Source organism: Eutrigla gurnardus, assembly GCF_963514095.1.
Source record: "Eutrigla gurnardus genome assembly, chromosome: 11".
NCBI lineage: Eukaryota > Metazoa > Chordata > Actinopteri > Perciformes > Triglidae > Eutrigla > Eutrigla gurnardus.
In genome coordinates, this window is record NC_139925.1 from 4,949,947 (window position 1) to 4,969,657 (window position 19,711).

Below are 19,711 nucleotides of genomic sequence, written 5' to 3' on the forward strand. Positions count from 1 at the left end.
CGGCAAAGTCCGCGCCGCGTGACCAGCTGAGGGCCGCACCGGCAGCACTCAACATTAAATGACTCGGATCAGGAGATAAAAACTTAATCGTATATATCTCGCCATCAAACAAACATCCACAAGTGGCGTTATATCAGCTCCCAGTCCATTATTACTGCACAGCATGGCTGAACGCACTGTTTCCAGCTCCAGATGGCCCATAATCTCACACAGCAGTATGTGTGATGACCATGAGTCATCTGAAATGATGTGTAACGCAGGAAGCCCTCACTCTGGCAAACCAAGACACTAACAGCCACCGCAGAACACAATCACAAGGTAGGGGGGGGGAAATGATATTTCTCAGGAGAAATTAAAACAGCTGAGGATGAAAAATGAAATTAAATGGTTGAAGTTGAACTCTCAACAGTACCTCGGCCATATTGATGACTCCCACGGCCAAAGTTTTGTAGCCCAGGATGGTTCGATTCTTGTAGCGTTTCCTCCTCTGCAGCATGATCTGCAGTCGGTTGGAGTCCCTCTTCAGAAAATGGGGGTACTGAAAACAACAAATACAATACATGAAAGTCAGATAAACAACCCAGACCATATAATATATTCATCAGCCTTTAGATGGAGAGGCACGTTGTTTACCGATTCTTCAGTGGCGACCTGCCACACAGCTGAAATGATAAAACAATATGGCTTTGTCTGTTTATTTAAGAGTGCATACTCAAGTTCTCACTCCATTCAGTGCCTTGAGAAGCCACGATGCCCACTTGTTCTATTAGACAGTCTGTACCAGCAATTTCGTTTGGGCTTTAAAGGGCTTTCCGACTCTATTCTCCTCACGGTATTTTACTCTGTGAGTGATTTCATTGCATCACCTGGATCCCGCTTATATGCGGCAACACAGATTATTGCCAGCAGATGTGGCGTAGCGTCGCCGGGTCATATTATCGGTTCCATCAGACACTGAGCTCCTGCAAGGTGAGATCTTAATTCTGTTGTTGTGGACCGTAATCTATCCAGGCAATACCGTCTGCACTGCGCTGATGATGTAGAGACACCACACACATACACAGTTCAAGTTCATGTACAAAAAAATCCAGCCATTCACTGAACCGACATGGTGGGTGTTGGATTCTGCATTTCTATTGACTATTATAAAAACCTGTCTGCTGGACTGTGGTTGAACTGTTTGTCATCATTCAGAACTATATTTCTCACAAAGATTTAATCTTCACATTGACTTTTCTTGGTCTAAAACATTCACAAAATAATAAATTGTAAGATCAAGTTTCACGGGAACAGGCAAAAACAATAACCCCTCTTTTTCTAGGTTGTCAAATTGGTGTCTTAATTTGCTTGTGTTGTGTCTTTTTGCATGCATTTGCTTAATTTGCAGTGCCTTGAGCACAGACTTATTTTGGGGTTAATTGTGCAACCTTTTCCATCTACAAACAAGTGCGGATAAAGGCTCCAACACAATCCTCCCCTGATGATGCTGCCGTGTCGGTGCCAGATTTCACACTGTAGCGTCAGAGTGCTTGCCTGTAGTGAGAATGTGAGTTCCAGGTCGGTCTCCATCAGTCCACTGGGTGGGAGGACGTACTCGTTTGATCTCAGAAGACGCTTCGAGCCCTGGAAGACAAAGAAGAGCAAAGTTTCACCGTAAGCACATTTGGAATAAGAAAACGACCCACAAATCATCTTATGCCGTTTCTTAAGCCACTTTCTATCAGACAACCGAGTGTGTGCAAGTCTTATTTTAGCCTGCCTGCTTCACATTCACACATTTATGCAGATTCGCACCTTGAGGCGGCTCAGTACAAGCAGTCCTCTGCTCCTTCGCTGCTTTCTAGAGAACAGTGCTACTAGAAAAACGGAAATATGGCAGCAACCTAACTCACAAAGCCCACGATTAATATGCAGGCTCTCCTCAAAGCCGCCGGACTCCGTCGGATCGTCATAAAACAAACTCATTAAAACTATGTGAAGGCTAGAATTTCTGTTCCCTGAAATAGAGGAATGCTCTACAATAAAACATAGTATTGGATATTAGCTCTATTCACATATTTTAAGGCAGATGACCGGCTGCAACCTATCCCATAATATATGTGTTGTACAGAGGGAATAGCTCCAACAATCAGCGACTCCAGTATGAGAGTTTGAACCCGAATAAGTAGCAAATAAAAAAACAAATAACTCAGCATCTGGCTAGGATCCTTAATCGTGCCTTGAGAGGGACGCTTGGTCCAGGTGGAACGAGGACTGTGACTTGAAATGCAAATTTGATTTGATTTTCTAATGCTTGCTATTCCGGTTGAGGGAGAGAAGAGAGGGAGAGAGGGAGAGTATTCTGGGAGCTGGCACAGACCTCCTTGTGGCCAAATAGCACAGGGATTTAAAGGCCATAAGTGGTGGAAGACTCTTCCAAATACAAGGACACGGACACGCAGCGTGTCCTCAGGGGACCCGTCTCGGCCGTTCGCGAGTTTTCTCTTACGAGCCCTTCGGATTAAAGTCTATAACGCTCCTCATCAGGTTACAGTTTAATTCTCTTTAACGGAGCTTCTTTTTCCCCCTCTTGTAATCGTGAAACGGGGAGTCAGAGTGTAAAGGCGAGGATGGGAGCGGCTCATCAAGTCTCATGTTCACGGTTTAATGTCAAACGTGAGTGCTGCAGACAGGCATCTGTGTAACGCATTTGGCAACTCATCAACTGCTGTCAAAAAATTAAAAAAATCATAAGTCATCAAAGCCATGTTCAGGTGTCTCCTAAAGCTCTCAACAGCATTACATAAGGCAGTAAAGATATCTCGCATCTGGTTTATAACCCATAAAGTCTTTAATAGTCTGATGCAGCGAGTACAACACTGGATCCGAATGTCATCAGAGCTGCTAAATCATGTAACAGATACCAGATGAAATGGGTTTGTGCTGAGGAATCATCACAGGACACCACAAGGGGCTGGGCTTCACTCAGGAACACAGTGTCGCCTCTCTATCGCCTGAGTGACTTGAAAAAGTTTATTTTACCAAAAGAATACACTTTAAATTAAATAATTTAAAACAGCATCCAAACCGATTGCCTTAAAAACAAGCAAAGGCACTTGTTTATGCAGGTAAAGTCTAATAGGTCGTGTATGTTGTACTAATAAATGCTTATTTAGTGTAGTGCACTTATACTTGAGATTAAGTGACTAAAAAAAACCTCTCGACAGGATAAGTACTAAATCACTTCCAGTGAAATATACTTTGTGTGTAATTGTTTTGGTCTCTCTGCAGCCGTTTCATGTCTCTTTGTAGTCATGCGTGTATTTGTGGTGATTTAGTGTCTTTGTAGTCTTTTTATGTTTCTGTGCGGTCATTTTCATGCACTTAAAAAGACAACTTAAATCACCAGTCATTTTTTAAGTTGCAACAACTTCACAGAATTATATAAATACAACAAAAGTAGATACAACGTAAACATAACTTAAAACTAATAGTTATATTTATGTATCTTTTGTAAGATCAACTTGTCAGATTTTATGGTTTGACAATGCATGATTCATACGGCCACAAGAGCAATGCTTTGTAATTTCAGTATTTTCCCTCCATTAACTATTCTAAACCGTGTTTCCAGTCTAATCCGATAGATGACACGAGAGGGCACGTCAACAAAAAACTGACATTAAGTCAGGAAAACAAGTCCAACACACATCTAGAGGCTCTCACCTTCATGAGCCACAGAAGGCAAGAAGATTACGGGGGTCGCAGCCAAACGGAGATCGCACACATAACAGAACAAACCCACACTTCCAGTCAGCAACTCTGACCAACCAACAGTGTCAACAGCTGAACTGAAAACAACAGTGTTGTGATGACTAAGCTGCTGCTAAAGCGTTCTCCGACCTCCAGGTGACCTTCAGCAAACATTTAGGTGGAAACGTCCAAGTCTCAGTCTACGAACTTCTGACATACAAGCGCATAATACTCAGAACACACGCCGTTCTAATGTACCTCATAAAATAAAGGAACATTTTTTATAAGGAGAACATTGTCTGCAATAGTTTCAAATGCTTGAGATGAAACCAAAACCAAAAAATAAATGAAAAGGGAACATGGGAATATTTAGCTTTGCTGACATTTGCAAAACATTCTGTTGTCATAAGCGTTTTCTATCATTTCCTATAAAGACCCAATATGTTCCACAAAAAGGACATGCTGACAGTATATTTATGTATAAATAAAAGGGGGGGGGGGGGGGGGGGGGGGGTCTTCTGTCCAAGTCCGACCTTGTCCCTAACTTGAGCTCCACAAAGAGGCCTTGTATGCACTCCTTTCTCATGCTCTTTGGCGGGTACAATGAATCAAGGCACAAAAGCCGAGCACTCTCGAACTGCCTGACATGCATTAACAATACAGAGCCTTGGCAAGGAAAGCTTGTACTCAATGTCCTTTGCCCCCCCCCCCCCCCCTTACAAGCTTCTCCACTGTCTTTCTGGGGCCAGAAGGGGGGAATGTTAAAGCTCCACAAGCCTGTGGGAAAAGTTCAACTTTAAAACTTCTTCTCGAAACATTATTTTGTAAAAAAAGACATAAAATGGTCCCTCCTGTTTGCAGTAAAGACAGGATGTGATTTAGGGGTCAGGACAAGAGATCAATGTGCAATTGGATCATATCTGAGTGGACTGCGAATAGAAGTGCTGATACGAGGATTGCACCCATTTCCTATCATAATCCATCTGACATCAACGTCCGGCTACAACCTCGGGGAAGCACAGAAAAGACAAGACACAAGCTGCATATTTATATAGAGAATACGACGCAGCAGCGTGCCACATTGCGACACAATGTGCAGAAACCGTAGCAGGCAGTTGTCGGAGGAGGCCTCGGCCACTTGGAAGTGACTCAGCGGTCTCCGGGGTGAGAAACAGAAGACCATCTCCGGGGGAACGCGGAGCGCCTCCTGCAGACTAAAGCTGCTATCTCATCACCACTGCTCCTGTGGTTTTTGGGAGACCATCCAAACGGTTAGTCATTACTGGAGGTTTTGTGTGTTTGTGCATGCAGGCCACTTAACCTGATGAGCCCCAGAGAGAGAGAGAAGCCACTGTATTGTTGAGCAGAGAAGCGATGGAGTGCGGTAATGAGGCTTTGTCGTCCACCGTCTGAAAACAAAACCCTCTCATTGCTCTTTCATCTTCTCCAACCGTCTCTTCATCCCCTCAGCGTCTCTGCCTTCGCCAACCAAACCTGCTAGAAATTGCATTTAATGCTCCAGTTGCGGCGGCGGCGGCGAACGCAGCTCTGCTCGGCTGTCCTCAGGGCGGCTCGACAGAAACGGGAGAGAGATTTCACGCTCCGGAGAAAACGTAGCTCATGGATAAAGCCACACTCGGTCAGTCGCTTCCTCCTTCAAGGCCCACGATTTGTTTCTCTTTAAATAGAATAGACCGGTGCCCACTCAAAAATTTCAATTTACTTTCAAAAGGAGGGGGACGATATTGAGGGAGGGGAAAGAAAAATGGTCAATTACTGAGGCTTGCAAGAAGAACAGCAACTACTGAAAAGGTGAAGTTTATATAAAAAGGGTTTGAAGGCTCTCAGCCAAACTTTAACAGCTATACAAGTAAAAAAAAACTTGATTTTATTACAGTCCATTTGTAGAAATTACCTAGTTTAATAAATTCAACTTTAAGTAACTATATTTAAAGGCTCTCTATTCAATATTCAGAGAATAAATACAGCAGCAAACAACGATTTTCTATGAAAAGATATAGAGGAGAAACGTTGAACCTGAGCAGAGAATAATGTCACTCCCTCTGTGTGTGTTGTTATCCAAGCTTCTCATGGGAGTGTGACGCCCACCCTCCGGTTCCCACCCAGGTAAACACTGCAAGTTCTGTCAATAGGGCTGCCACTCTATATCGACTATTATGTTAATTAGGAAATTCATGCAAAGGAAAAAATGTCCTCTAAAATAGTCTAATTGAACATTTATATTAATTGATTTTAACGAAATGTAAACCATGTCATTGTATAATTGAGCCAAACGAAGTACACTACAGCTGAAATAGTAAACAAAGGGAGCCTAGCCTATTAGATCAACAATAACTACTTAATTGACTCATAAGATCTGAGTCACTGCAGCACAGGTGCTGTGAGTACCAGCATCTATGGTAAGGTGGGTAAGACGTCAAACACTAAATATAGAGTCACTGTGTTTATTTGCTCTCGCCCATATTCTTCACTCATGCATATCAGAATCTACTGCCGGGAATCCTCATCCACTGTTGGTATAAACACTTCTGAGTGCCGGTGAATCAGACATGTGTACAGGTAGCAGATTCCCAGAGAGGTATGACGGTTGAAAGCATCTGCTGAAGGCTAGACTACATACTCTCTGTCTGCAGATAATATAAAACCTTTTTTCTAAGACTTCTTTTAATGGCACAGAATCTTTCAGTTACAAATTACAGATAAAGCCGGCTCAGGTCAGTCCAATTCTCCAATTCTCTTCTGTGTGGACTTTCTGGGCAGCTGCAGTCAAGAACGTCTGAATGACTTTTGAGAATCGTTTCCACATGGCCACCTCGGGGCAGTGTGTCCGTGTGTGTCCATGTGTGTGTGTGTGTGTCCGTGTGTGTGTGTGTGTGTGTGTGTGTGTGTGTGTGTGTGTGTGTGTGTGTGTGTGTGTGTGTGTGCACTTAAGGTGTCCACACTGGTCTTCGTTCCTTTTCAGAATCCGCTGCTTCAGGAGCAGTGGACCATCATCTTTACAACCACCACCGGGCTTACTGCTGAGTGTGTGTGTTTTCAAACTGTGAGGCCCGTCTGCAGACTGAAGGCAAGGTTCCAACACTTCTGCCGCTTCAGACGAATCTTTGATCTTGAGAGTTGCGGTGCGGTGTACGCCGCACTATGGTAGATCGACACTCGGGGTGTCGGTTTCCACGATTATGATGCAATATGAAAACAACAACAAGAATATGGTGTAATATCAATTGCATAGAAATATACGGAAATCAGTTCACAGCTGTGGTCTTGCTTTATAAAGACACTTGAAGGATGGGATAATCGATTTACTGGGCTCGTGTTGCTGCGGTGACGGCGAGGGCGGGAACAAAACTGCCCTCGACTCATCTCAGCGGTTATCACGCCGCTTCTCCGCAGGGCAGGAGGGAAGTTTTAACCCTCGACTGCAGCCAGCAAATAAAACATAAGCTTGTTTAGTGAGCGGCAAACTGTAAAATTAGACCGGTTGTTGACACACACACACACACACGCGATGGCAGATGTTCACACATTGAAACATGCACCATCTCACTCCAACCCAGCCATCTGCTGTGTTTTGCCATCAGTTATATTGATTTTGCACTCTCTCTCTCTCTCCCCCAATATATATATATATATATATATATATTACAACATTGAGCCTATGCAACATCTTAAGGCCTGCACAGCCTCTGCCACAAAAATGCATTAGCAATCAATGTAAGATGCACAATCCGTCTTAAGGTGCTAATGCTCCTGCTTAGCGCGGTAATGCTAGTGTGTCATTTAAAGCACCTGAGTGGATGTGACTCACCAAAGCTTCCTGTGCAGCTCAGGAGGTTTTGATCAACCAGCCGGCTTAGAAGCGCGTCTTATCATCGTCTGGGCTTTGCAATTACATTCTAGGGAGCGCGGCCTCTGGGAGCAATTGAGAGACGGTGACCCCCCGGGCCTCCTGAGTGTGACACAGTGCTTTTTGCAAACGAGCCCTTGCTCATATGGGAGATTAAGCCCACCTACCTGGATTTTGACAGCTATAGACAGCGAGTTCAGCTCTTTATCCAGTTCTTTGAGGACGACCAGCTTCTTCAGCGTGAGGCTGCACAGCCTGGAGAAAGAGAAAGAGAGAGGGATCAGTGGCATGGCTAACACGATGCGAGCACGCCTTCATGACACGCTGTAGCACCTGGGGTTAAAAAAAGCAAGGAAGACAAAGTGGCAATCAGTTTCTTTAGTCAGCAGGTATGATCATAACAACAGGCAGCTTCCAGGAATCCTCAACGGCTGCCGAGAAGGCGAGCCATGAGAGCAACTCGGTAATCAACCCCCCTATTCTATTCCGCTCCGTGTCCCTCGTCATCAAGGGAAGATCTATGACTTGTTGTGAAGGGGATGGGGTACCAAAGTGCCACTAAATCACGATTCAGGGTTGTCAGCTTTATTATTGCAAATTCTTCATGGAAGGTGACACGACACAGATGTTCCGACGAGCCTCGGTGCAGCGAAAAGCCTTCAGTCGGCCCTGTTCATCCAACACGGAGGGTCATGTGACTTACTGCCATCTGTTTATTGTCAAATGAAACATGTACCTACAGAAATATATATTTTTTTACTTTTATACCAGAGAGATGCAACACTGGAGTATGAAGAGGACGACAAGTACGATAAAATATACTTTGTTATAGGTCAGAAGGCCGACACCTCTCATGTCCAGCATATCTTGTAGAAGACATCGGCAGATAAAAAACAACAACAGAGCCAGACACAAGCTCGATTCCATGCCTCTCATGGATTCACAGCAATGTGTGACCTTTAAAACCCCTCCTTCCTTTCAACAACACCCCCCCCCCCCCCTCCCCCCAGAGAAACGTCTACACCAAGTAAAACAAAAAGTAAAACAACTCACAACCCAAGTTTGCAAAACTTCCTCCTGACCCACTTTTCCTCCAGAAGTCCTGCTGCATTAAATTGTGATCAGTCTGAGCCAAGAGAGTGAAACGGGAGGAAGAAAGACAAAAGCAAACACAGCGATCCAGTCACCCACTTTCCTTGAGGGACACTGCAACTCTCTCTGGCTTCGTTCAGGCGCTCGGTAGTGATTCACACAGAATCATCACGTCGAGAAGAATAACAGAAATTTGCAGCGTACGACTGCTTGGTCCTTTTAGAAGTTTATACTGCGGGGCATAATCAGGAAGTAGTTTCCACATTTTAATGGTTGAATAAGATTGAACAAAACTAACAAACTAAATTAGGATTTAAAGTGGGTAATAGTTGTTTTTTTTAAATAAAATTAATGAAAATTTCATCCCACGATTTTCATGACCAAAATAATTTGTAATTCACGATATTGGCCAGATAATCATCAAAATATGCTTAAAACAATTAAACATACTTGAATCACTTTTCTTGTTTTGTCAAGAAAAACACAAATATTTCTAATGCATCACAGAAAGGACACTTTTTTAAATGAACATTAATGAGTGAAAAACAAATGTTTTAATAAGATCATCATAAATCCAATGTCTCCCTGCATAAATAAATGGGGTTTTGTTGTTGTTTTTTTAATGGCAACATTGTTTCAGTCTATTTTTTTATTATTAAAATCATACTTCCTGTTTTACTTCTCTACCATGAAAGCTTTAGAGCTACGCAGCTTATTTAAGTCCAGTGTTACAAAACTCTGACTTTAGATTTGGACCAATCAGCAGTCAATGATCTGACGTTTATATGTCGCAATACCTGGATGACCTAGATTACTATTATTATGGGTTATTGATAGCATGAATGTGATCTCATTGGTTTCATCGTTGCAAATAAGGACATTGATTAATATGTTTTAATTAACAGCACGGAGGGCAAAAGGAAGGAAGCTACCAAAGGTCATTAGATCCCAAGAGATTTTTTTTTTTTTTAATCGAAGCGGCCGACAGAAAACATCGTTAATGATGACAATATAATATCTTGGGTGTTCCTGTGTAGAAAATCTCCCTTAGGCGTACGGCGCTGACGACAGAACCACACACACACATTCTACTGAAATCGTTGGAGCATAAATTGGCGAGTCGCGTTAGAATAACAAAACGCAATTAAAATTTAAAGCTTGTAGGTACGGCAGCGGATCCAGGTCTCCTTATGTGATGGTGAGGATGAGTCACCCGTCAGGGAGGGAGGGAGGGGGGGAGACAGAAAGCAGGGCTGATGCTTTAACAACATCTCTATCCCATCACAGCTCCCTCTCTCTCTCCGCGCAGACTGATTCACATGTAATTAAAAAGGCTGCAGGCTGTGAAGGGGTCACCTAGGGTACCAGGGATTTTTTCATTTTATTATTAGACAGAGGTGTTATCTCCACTCCTGCCTGCCACTGTGTCGTACTGCAAGTGAAACCAGTTGCCATCTGTTGTGGCGCGGTGCCAGTCGGTCCCCGTGCCCCCGCCCAGTGCCAGTTCACGTCGCTGCCCAACCCAGTGGCTGCAGACGTGCACAGACAGACCAGGTGTCACACACAAAGCATGTATCGGCTTGCAAAAAAAAAAAATAGCTGGAAGAGGCGTGCGCTGGATGATTCAGCTGGTTTTAGAAAGCATCGTCGATATGGTTAGGAGGTGGGGCTGTTATTTGTGGTGTGCTCCCCCCCTCCTCTCAACAGATACCGGCACAAACTCCACATCAAAATAGGGGCTTGCAGAGGCCACTCGAAAAATGCATTAATCCTCTATTTTGGGAGGTCATTCCCACGTTCCCAGAGAGGAGCTGTGAGTGGGATCACAGCACCCAAACACAACAGTGTTATCAATCCACGGAGGAGACTGGGTGGGCGGGGGATCCATACAGCGGTTCAATATTTCTCTGAAAGGGCGGTGGCGGTGGGAAGCAAAGATAAGTGAAACATTTTCTGTCTGTTTCCCAGTTGATAACAGCCTCTTTCAATTTCAGCGGTCGCCTGCCAAGCTTCCTCTGATCGGGATTTCATCGGTATAGACAGGGTTTATTGATCCGACTACTCAGGACCAGTAATGGAGAATAACCACATACATTTTCAATTATTTTATTTTACTTTATACGTTAACTATATTACAGAGGGAAATAATATTATTCTTTAAAATCCACAATATTTATCTGATTATTACTTATTATTATTATTATTTTACAAAATGGGATTTTCAAGTCGTCTCCGACCTTTCTGATTGGTGACTTGCAATAGAAACACAGCGATCCTGGTCATAATGCAAAAAGGCATTTCCCTCAGAGGCTTCTTTTTGAAAGTTGTTTGAATGATGAAATGAGGGGGAAATCTGAAAAGGTAATACATGTTTGTGTATCTGAACTTTGTTTTTCTCCCTCTTTCCTCTCCCATTAATTAATCAGGTATATATTGTGACCCCTTGGAGGGGCCCCGACTCCTAGCTTGGGAACCACTTAAGTAAACTACCTTGTATATAAACGATGTTAAAACTAGCTTCATTAATATACATCAGTCACACAGGACCTTTTACTGCAGAATCACGACTTTTACATTTGATATTTTGCTGATAATATTTTTAATGTAGGACTTCTACTTGGCTTACTTTTCACCTTCATAACGGGGTGAGGTGAAAAATAATTCAAGATCAAATTATGTCAAGCGTGGAGGTCTAAATCCCCCCCCCCCCCCCCCCCAAGGCTAATTACATTAAACGTGCAAATCGTGTCACATCACGTCAAAATGAGCCGTTATTGACTGCTGGAACGGCGGCTGCCCAGGAGCTGAGCACTCTGCAGCTAATAGGTTTAGCCTATATGTCATCACTCACCGCAGCGTAAAGTAGTGCTGCTGCATCTGAGCCCATTAGTGCGTCCAAGTCACTCGCTGTACCGTCGTTAACTGTTGACCTTTTTCAGCCACTAAAGCGAAGCGAGGCCATTAGATTACAAGGCCGGTTCGCCCTCTTTTAGATTCTACCGCTCAAAGTCACACACGGATATTATAAAGGAAATCAGGGAGGTGGCAGACGCTTCTGCTTGTGTTCAGTGTGAAGGGGAAAGGTTGAGAGAAGCGACCTTGTCTATTAAGTGGAGGTGTGAATCTGAATTGATTCAATGCACAACAATTCTCTATCTCAATGCATCCGACTTCTTTTTATATATATATTACTGCACATTTTGGCCATAAATCTGAAGTCCTTCTTTTATTTAGAAAGTGCTTTTAAAATCTTGACTATCTCAGTCCATAATTAAAGCTGCATCTTTTCAATACCTACATATATGTGACCCTACATGCAACATAAAGCCTTATGCAGTGCATTACAAGTGTGCTGCAGAAATAAGGTTTTAACATAGAAGCACTGAGACAGGACACTGGATGCCTGTGGCATTTCACACTGCATGCATTACTTTTCCTTACTCACAGCTCTGCCACTCTTACTCGGCTTAATCCGCTGCATCTTCCCGACAGGGTTAACAACGCCACGGTTCAATTTCAGACGGTGCTCACGTGTTTTTTCCAGCCACGGAGCGACTTATATTGAAAGTGAGAGCATCAAAGTAGCAGACCTCGCAGAACGCCGTCTCCCTGCTCCGCCCTCGGTGAAATAAGAGCAGAGGAGAGAAACGAAGGTTGATGGTAAACGACAGCGAAACACAGCGAAGCTGAAATGAACCCAAACTGGTTCTGTCACCGCTTTGATGGAGAATCGCTCACGTCAGCATCACCATGCATCTGAGAGTTTTTGAGAGATTTCCACTCCTCTTCTATTGATTGAAAACTAGAGGAACAGGTCCTTTACCAGAGTTACTCTATTCCACAAAGGAAGTAGTCATGACAACATAATCCCTATTGTGGATTTTGTTTATTTGTACCTGCCCATCACTGCTTTATTATGTCCTCGCCAAGGCACACAAAGAAGCCGGTTAATACATTAACTAACGAAGCCCGATAGCTAAAGTATCACCAAATACAAAGACTTTTATTAGATAGGAGGTAGAGCCCGACCGATATTATCGGCCAATATTAGGCATTTTCCAAACTATCGGTATCGGCATTTATAATGGCCGATAAATTAATATTTTAAAAATAAAATAAAAACGGACGAAACACCCTTATAGAACTTACAGAATTTGTCTCCAGTCTTGCTCGAAGTTATATTTATGAAGCTTACCAAGTCTTTTAATACTGGTAACTTTGTGTTTGGTTGTTGTTGTGTTTTTGTTCAAAGGACTTTAAGTTTTTATATCTTAAGTTTGTATTTTTATACATTTTATGTATCAGAACTTTAATATATTTTGATGTTCCTCTGTTCCACTGTGACAATAAAATAAACAAGTTTATTTTTAAACTGCATTATCATATTATTTTAATGAAGACTCATAAATAACTACAAATAACTGATATTAGGGAAATCTGTTAATGTTTTGTTACGCGTTTCTGAAATTAAAAAAAAATATCAGCCGATAAATCAAACATTTGTATCGGTATCGGCCTTCAAAATCCTTTATCGGTCAGGCTTTAATAGGAGGTATAAAAGGCTGAACCCTATAGTGCCATATAAGTTAAATAAGCGATGAATACGGATAGAAATCATCATTATTAGAGAGACAGAAAAGCCTCTGCTGAAGTCACCGTGTTATGAAAGAGGATTCGCCCGAGGCTACTCTCAAATCCTTTCACTTCTATCTGTCCTGGACAAACAACACAACTTATCAGGCAGTGCACTCAGACAGCTGTGGTCAAATATTTGGCTTTAGATAAGAGGCCTGTGATCGTGAGTTATACGGTTATACGATGGGGGTTTATCTTATCTCGGCTGCTTTGTCCACTTTCTCTAGAGCGCCGACAAAAAGATTTCAGGGGGAACATTAGAAGCTTTCAGGGTTCGGAGGAGGAACAAGTTTAACAATCCATCGCTAAATTACGATCACATCATTCACACCAGGGTTTAAAACTGAATGTGGAGAAGGCATGGGACGATATGAAAATTTCATGCCACGATTATCCTGGCCAAAATAATTCTGATTCACGATATTATACTGATGATTATCAGACGTTTAAAATGCTTTAAAATGGCTCTCAAACATGTAAGAAACTATTATTTTTATTGCATCAGAGAGAGAAAACTAATATTTATTATATAATATATATAGATTTTTTTTGAAGGGGCTCTATACACCCGTGACAATATTCACGATTATCCCGGTAATGAAAATCCACCACGATTAATTTTGATTTTATGAATTTTTAATTAATTTATCCCAATCCACAATAAAACCTTATATGGTCCCATCCCTTATAAGGAGACAGTCAGGTTGCCAAGTCTCTCTCTCCCAGTGCAGGCTGAATAACTCGGCCCACCTGTATTGGAACGAGGGTGAAACTTCAGAGGGAAGCAAATCAACTGTGGGAGGTGGATTAAAGGTGGAAGTCACGGAGCAGCAAAGCCAGCAAACACACAATCCTACAATCGGCTAGCCCCTTTCTGACCTCACCATGCCCTGAGTAAGGTTTTCGTTAACACACACACCGGCCTCCCGCCCAGATTTCCCCGGAGTCGGGTCTCAAAGAGAACTTCTGTCTGCTAATGCGACGGCAGACCTAGCTTGTATTACACTGACATCAAAAGATATTAATAAAATGTAAAAATGTGAAATCAAACTCCCCGGGTGTCCGATCTGAGAAGACGTAACTGGAAGCATGAGAGGGCGATAATCATTGGAGATGAAGGCAAGAACATTGGGATCACACAGGTTTCCCTCCGTTCGTTACTTTGCTTTTAAAAAGGCAAAACAAACAGGCTTTGTATTATAAAAAGATCATTAATGATTAAGCGCTATAAATATTCAGCGTTTCCAAGTCAACGACAATGATTTCTTGTTTGCCAAATAAATCTATTTCATCCATTTATATAACAACAGAGTGTTTCTCGTCTACACCGACATCCTTCAAAGCCATTAGTCCGAGATGTGCCGGCGCGTCGGAGAACATGGGGCTACTATCTCCACGCTATTCTGGGACCACTTTGGTGACGGCGGCATCAAATAACGTGAGATTGAAACACCCTGAAGTCTAAGAGCCCATGGCGGCTGCAGCAGTCGAAGCCTTATTTTAGAGACGTCTGCTCACACACAGAGAGTGTCAGCGCTCGTGTTCTCATTTGTCTCAGTTGGAAACATCGAAGCATAAGTAACTCGGGGTGGGAAAAAATAGATCAGTGTAAAAAAAAAAAAGAATTGCAATTCTCATATTTGAATCTTCGAAAATGAGAATTGCAATTCTTTTTTTTTGATGATTCATACCTTCTTTTTTTAAATACTAAAGGTTTGTGCAAATTAAGTGTGAATTAATGTAATATTTGGTCTTAGATTTGTGTATTTACAGTGTTGTAATCAGTTTAACTTTAAAAAAAATATATATATAATATTATGCTCTCATGCTATAATTTGCCACACCACCTTTATTGCAGAGGACTGGAGTGAAATAATTTAAAATGAACGTATCGTTTTGAATCAAAAATCAATGCTGAATCAAACCGTGTGCTAACGTCACAGCGTTTCCAATAAAAAACAAAAGTTTATCATGCATTACAAATGAATGTGCAGGTCGCTGAGAGAGAGGGAGAGAGAGAGCCCTTTGAGTTGAATGATATGCTGCCTAAACAAAAACACACTTTTGTGATTTGTCTTTTTTCCCCTCTGGTCAGCGTTCTACTTGATGTTTTGCCAGTTCCGTGCCCTCGGATCACTGCACCGACATTGTCAGAGGCACAAAGCAGGGGGGAAGTTGAGGATTGAGGATGAGTGATGTAACCGAGGGATGAATGAAAAAGACACTGTCTATGATTGGTATGTGCTGGGGGGCTTCCAGCGAGAGAGAGAGGGAGAGAGAGAGAGGGAAGGACTTGAAGTCGTGCTTTCAATGCACCATTCCTCGTATTCTCTGCCTGAGATGTGAAGGCGGTCACATTCTCTTAATAAAGCATGCTTGAACAGAATGCTCTGCATGAAATTCTTAAGGAAGCTGTGTACGGTATGTCAATGCAAAAAAAAAAAAAAAAAAAAAACGTCCTCTCCGGTCATGGCTTTCACCGGGGAAAGCCACAGCACTTTGTTCTCTCATAACACTATTATTTGTTGATGTATGGTTGCATAATTTACGCCAAATAAAAGGATGTGCTCGTCTTAAAAGCTATTTCTTTTGAATATTTCATTCTGCTACAACAGAAAAACGGGGGCAGATGTACTCACGGTGAGGCTGACGAGCGGGATTTGCTCAGGCAGTAATATAGACAAGTTCCCTTTCTTTATTCCTGACATTTTATTCTTAGGCACAAAGCAAAGCCCTACATTCACAAATCCCCACCCACGCCACCCACGTAAATAAATCATCCTCTTTGCATTTTTTTGGGTTTAGAAATTTGCAGGTTTTTTAGACAAATATGGGACCGACATCGAGGCTGCGAAGCCCTGTGACTGGAGAGGAAACAGAGACGTCATGGGGAGAATAATGGCCGGTAATTTAGAAGCAGGGGAATTCATTTTTGAATCTACATTATGAGAGACAAACCAAACGACTGAATGGATCCGTTTTAACGGGTTCACAGTAGGAAGTGCCACGAGAGCTTAGCCTGCACTTAGGCTCGCACGCAAAAAAAGCCATTTTAACCCCCAAATATCTGGCCATGTGTGCCAGATGGCAAAACGCTGGCCGGGGCTTTAATTCCCTAAATTAAATCTTCTCGAGCTCAAAGTGAAGGAAAAGGAAGACGCTGTGAGCACTCGGGCACACAAGGAACAAGAGGAAGCGATTCATTTGGCCGATCGCTGCGACTGTTTAGTTCACGTGTAATTCCCGACCTCGCAGTCGCAATAAAAACAGAACTCAAGGTTAAAAAGCGGCTAAATGAGACGGATATCAAACAGACCTTTGAATAAGAAAGAACGCGACGGATCGCGATGTGCCGTAGAGGTTTGTAAAGCCGCGATCAGGGGCTTGACGGCGGGCGTGTGTCTGTTTGTACTCTTTGTTGCCAACACATTGCTGAATGTCAAGAGGTCGGCACAGAGAGAGAAAACCACATCTAGATCTCCTGTAATCTTCTGCAGTTGTAACAATGAACACCAGGACACCAGGAACTAATTCTCATAACGCAAAAACAACAGATGGCGTGCACTCATTAACCGCAAACACAATTCAAAATATTTTGTAATGAGTCGGCAGCTTAAAGCCAGGCCAGAAGTCATGTGATTGAGATAAACATAGCGCTTACAATGTTGTGTAGACACAGGCTTAAATGTTGTGAGCATCCAACACTAAACCTCTGGAGGCTGGAACGGTGGACGTGACCAGCCGGCCGGCCTGCAGCACCAAGGGCTTACTCATCCAGAATAAAGTTACTATGAACTCTGATATTTACCATCCAACAGCAAAGAAAACAGCTCAAACGTGTCCTGTAGCAGAATCCATTCTTAACATGCACGCTCCATCTGTATGCTCCTATATAAGATTTTATGAATTTCATTATCGCCGTAATGGTGAATATCATCATGAATAGGCATGGAATAGGCATCTTGATAATAATCAAAATATGAATAAAACGGTGAGTGGCACTATGAAAAACAATGTTAAAAGAGATGATCATACATCATAAGGTCTCCCTGCATAAATACATTTAATATAAATTCAACAGCAAGTTTTTCTTCTATTATGATCAGCGATCTAATTCACTACAGTCAAAGAGAAGTGAAACATCTAGCCTGATTAAAAAATACACTATGTTGTTGTTATTTTTTATAAATGTATTTCATCAGAGACCGCATGATCTCTGATGGCCTTATTTAAGACTCACTGTAAAAGTTTCACTAAAAAGGATGTGAAAGTGTTTTCCCTGCGACGCAGTAAAAATATCTGGTTCTTACCAAACGTAAAGTGATTGCAGTGTGTTTTAGTGCAAAAAGAGTTTTAAGCATATTTTCATGATTATCAGGATAATATCTTGAAATGCAAAGATGTTTAGTTCCAACAGTCATATTTAAACCAAGCTATGATTAAATGGACATTCTTGTCAAACCTCATGCATCAATCTTTGGATAGCTGGAGGATCTCCTGAGGAAACCCACGCAGACGAGGAAGTAACTACAAAGAGATGCGAACCCATGACAGTCAATTGTCAGTACCAACTAAACATTATAAAGACTCATTTTTAGTGGTGAGATGTAGTCAGAAAATGAAGCAGTCATGAATAAATTATAGCTGTTGCAGCCCCAACCTATAAAAGTTGATAAAATCATCTTTTAAAAAAAGGCAAATGATTCTTTGAAGAAACGGCAACTTGAGGTGAGAACGCTGCAGATAAAACAGAAGCAGAAACCAATCCGATCTGGCTCTGGTGAGACGTGACCACACGACATCCCTTTGGCCTTTAAATAGCCCCGTTCAACGTGTAGTTCCTGTCAAGTTGTGTGAGGATGGATTCCAGCTTCGTCGGAGCCAGCTGGCGCAGACACATGAGCTGCTCTGCTGCTCCGGGAAGGCAGGACGGGACAGGGACAGGTGTCATCGCTCAGGTATGAAGCAGCCCAGAGGGGCGTGGTCAGAAAAAGAAACAGAGGAGATACACCGGTTGTTTTTCCACGAATAAGGAGAGAAGAGGACTTAATAGCTGCGCTCTGAATATCCGTCATAATACTCTGGAATATGGTCTTTGTGAACTGTGGCAGACTCTCACTGCTGACGGGATTACCGGCACATTTTTATGTAATATCACATGTCGCTGGTGCATTAGCGCTCGGTGCCAGATATGTTATTTCCTTTTTGGTGATTCAAGCTGGGAGGTTTGACCGGTGTGCTCTTGTGTTGACTTTTCTCTGATAATGAAGGGCGTGCTAGCATGTCGTGGATGTTTCCTATTGAGAAACTGCTGCTCAATGACACCAGGAAACGCATGAATGGGGTGAACCTGTCGCCATGTTTCACCATCAAGTCAAGCACACGCTGTGAAAAAGAGCGTCCCCTCGGTTTCACTGGCGCCAAAACAAATTAACAGCTGATGTACTCTTAACTTAAAGATACACAGACTCAGACTTCTTTCTGCTTCTTCCTCAACTCAAGCAGAGATCTCATTACTATATACAGGAGCTGTCAGTGGGTTTTTCGCACCGCTAAACAGCTCTTTTGTTCGGCCCCGACCACAAACTGATGAGGTCAGCAGGCCCGTGTTTGCAGTGGCCATGCGAGACAAGATCAGACCCGACACGGCATGTTTACAGGCAAACTCAGAGGCAGAGTTAGACAGTTGGACCAGATCAGCTACAGTACATCACAAAGGAGGGGGGAGGGCATGACATGGGACATGCCGATATCTCCCTCGCCTGCAGCGAACGCTGATGCTATCGGTTCAACTACAGCAGGTCCTCTGACTAACGGGAGGTCTTCAAGTTCATGTCTGTAGCATCCAATGACTCCACAATGAGTCTGCAGTAACCAGTCCAACAGATACAGGCGACCCCTGTGAGTAGCCCTGGGACGAGCCGAAAATGTCATGTCACGGTTATCGTTGTCAAGATAGTCACAATATTTTCCTGATAATCATCAAAATGTGGTTAAGTGAAGTAAGAAGTTATCTTTAGTTGAAAAATAATCAAATAGTCTTAGACATAATTAGCATATCCCTTCATAAATTAAAAAATATATAATTTTTTATCCAGTTTTTTTTTTAAATCAGGCTCTGTTTTTCACTTGTCTAACATGACAGCGAGCCAGACAGCTTTTTCAAGTTACTTGTGATATTTACGGTTATCCCTATATCGTCCCATCGCTACCTGCGGGGGCCACAGCCTCTAGCAAGGTTAGGACTGAGCTTTAAAATCCCATTAAGGTGGATGGTCTGCCGGGCAGGAACGTCCCTTAGCCGGGAGTCCACTGGTGGGATCAAAAGCTCACGAGCAAAGCCTCGTTTAAAACAACCTCCCCTCTCACCTACTGACCTGAGCAACA

At 42.7% G+C, this 19,711-nt stretch overlaps 1 protein-coding gene across 2 annotated transcripts in view; it reads right to left on the reverse strand.

Annotated features, from left to right (window-relative positions):
- Positions 1–19,711, reverse strand: part of LOC311020638 (phosphofurin acidic cluster sorting protein 2) — a 46,141-nt gene that overhangs the window by 18,074 nt on the left and 8,356 nt on the right. For both annotated transcript variants that reach the window (XM_084020800.1, XM_084020801.1), the window contains exons 2-4: positions 7,765–7,852; positions 1,534–1,623; positions 413–538 (exon numbers count right to left, since the gene is read on the reverse strand). In XM_084020800.1, coding sequence (XP_083876926.1) covers positions 413–538; positions 1,534–1,623; positions 7,765–7,852 — 304 coding nt within the window. The remainder of the gene's footprint in view (positions 1–412; positions 539–1,533; positions 1,624–7,764; positions 7,853–19,711) is intronic.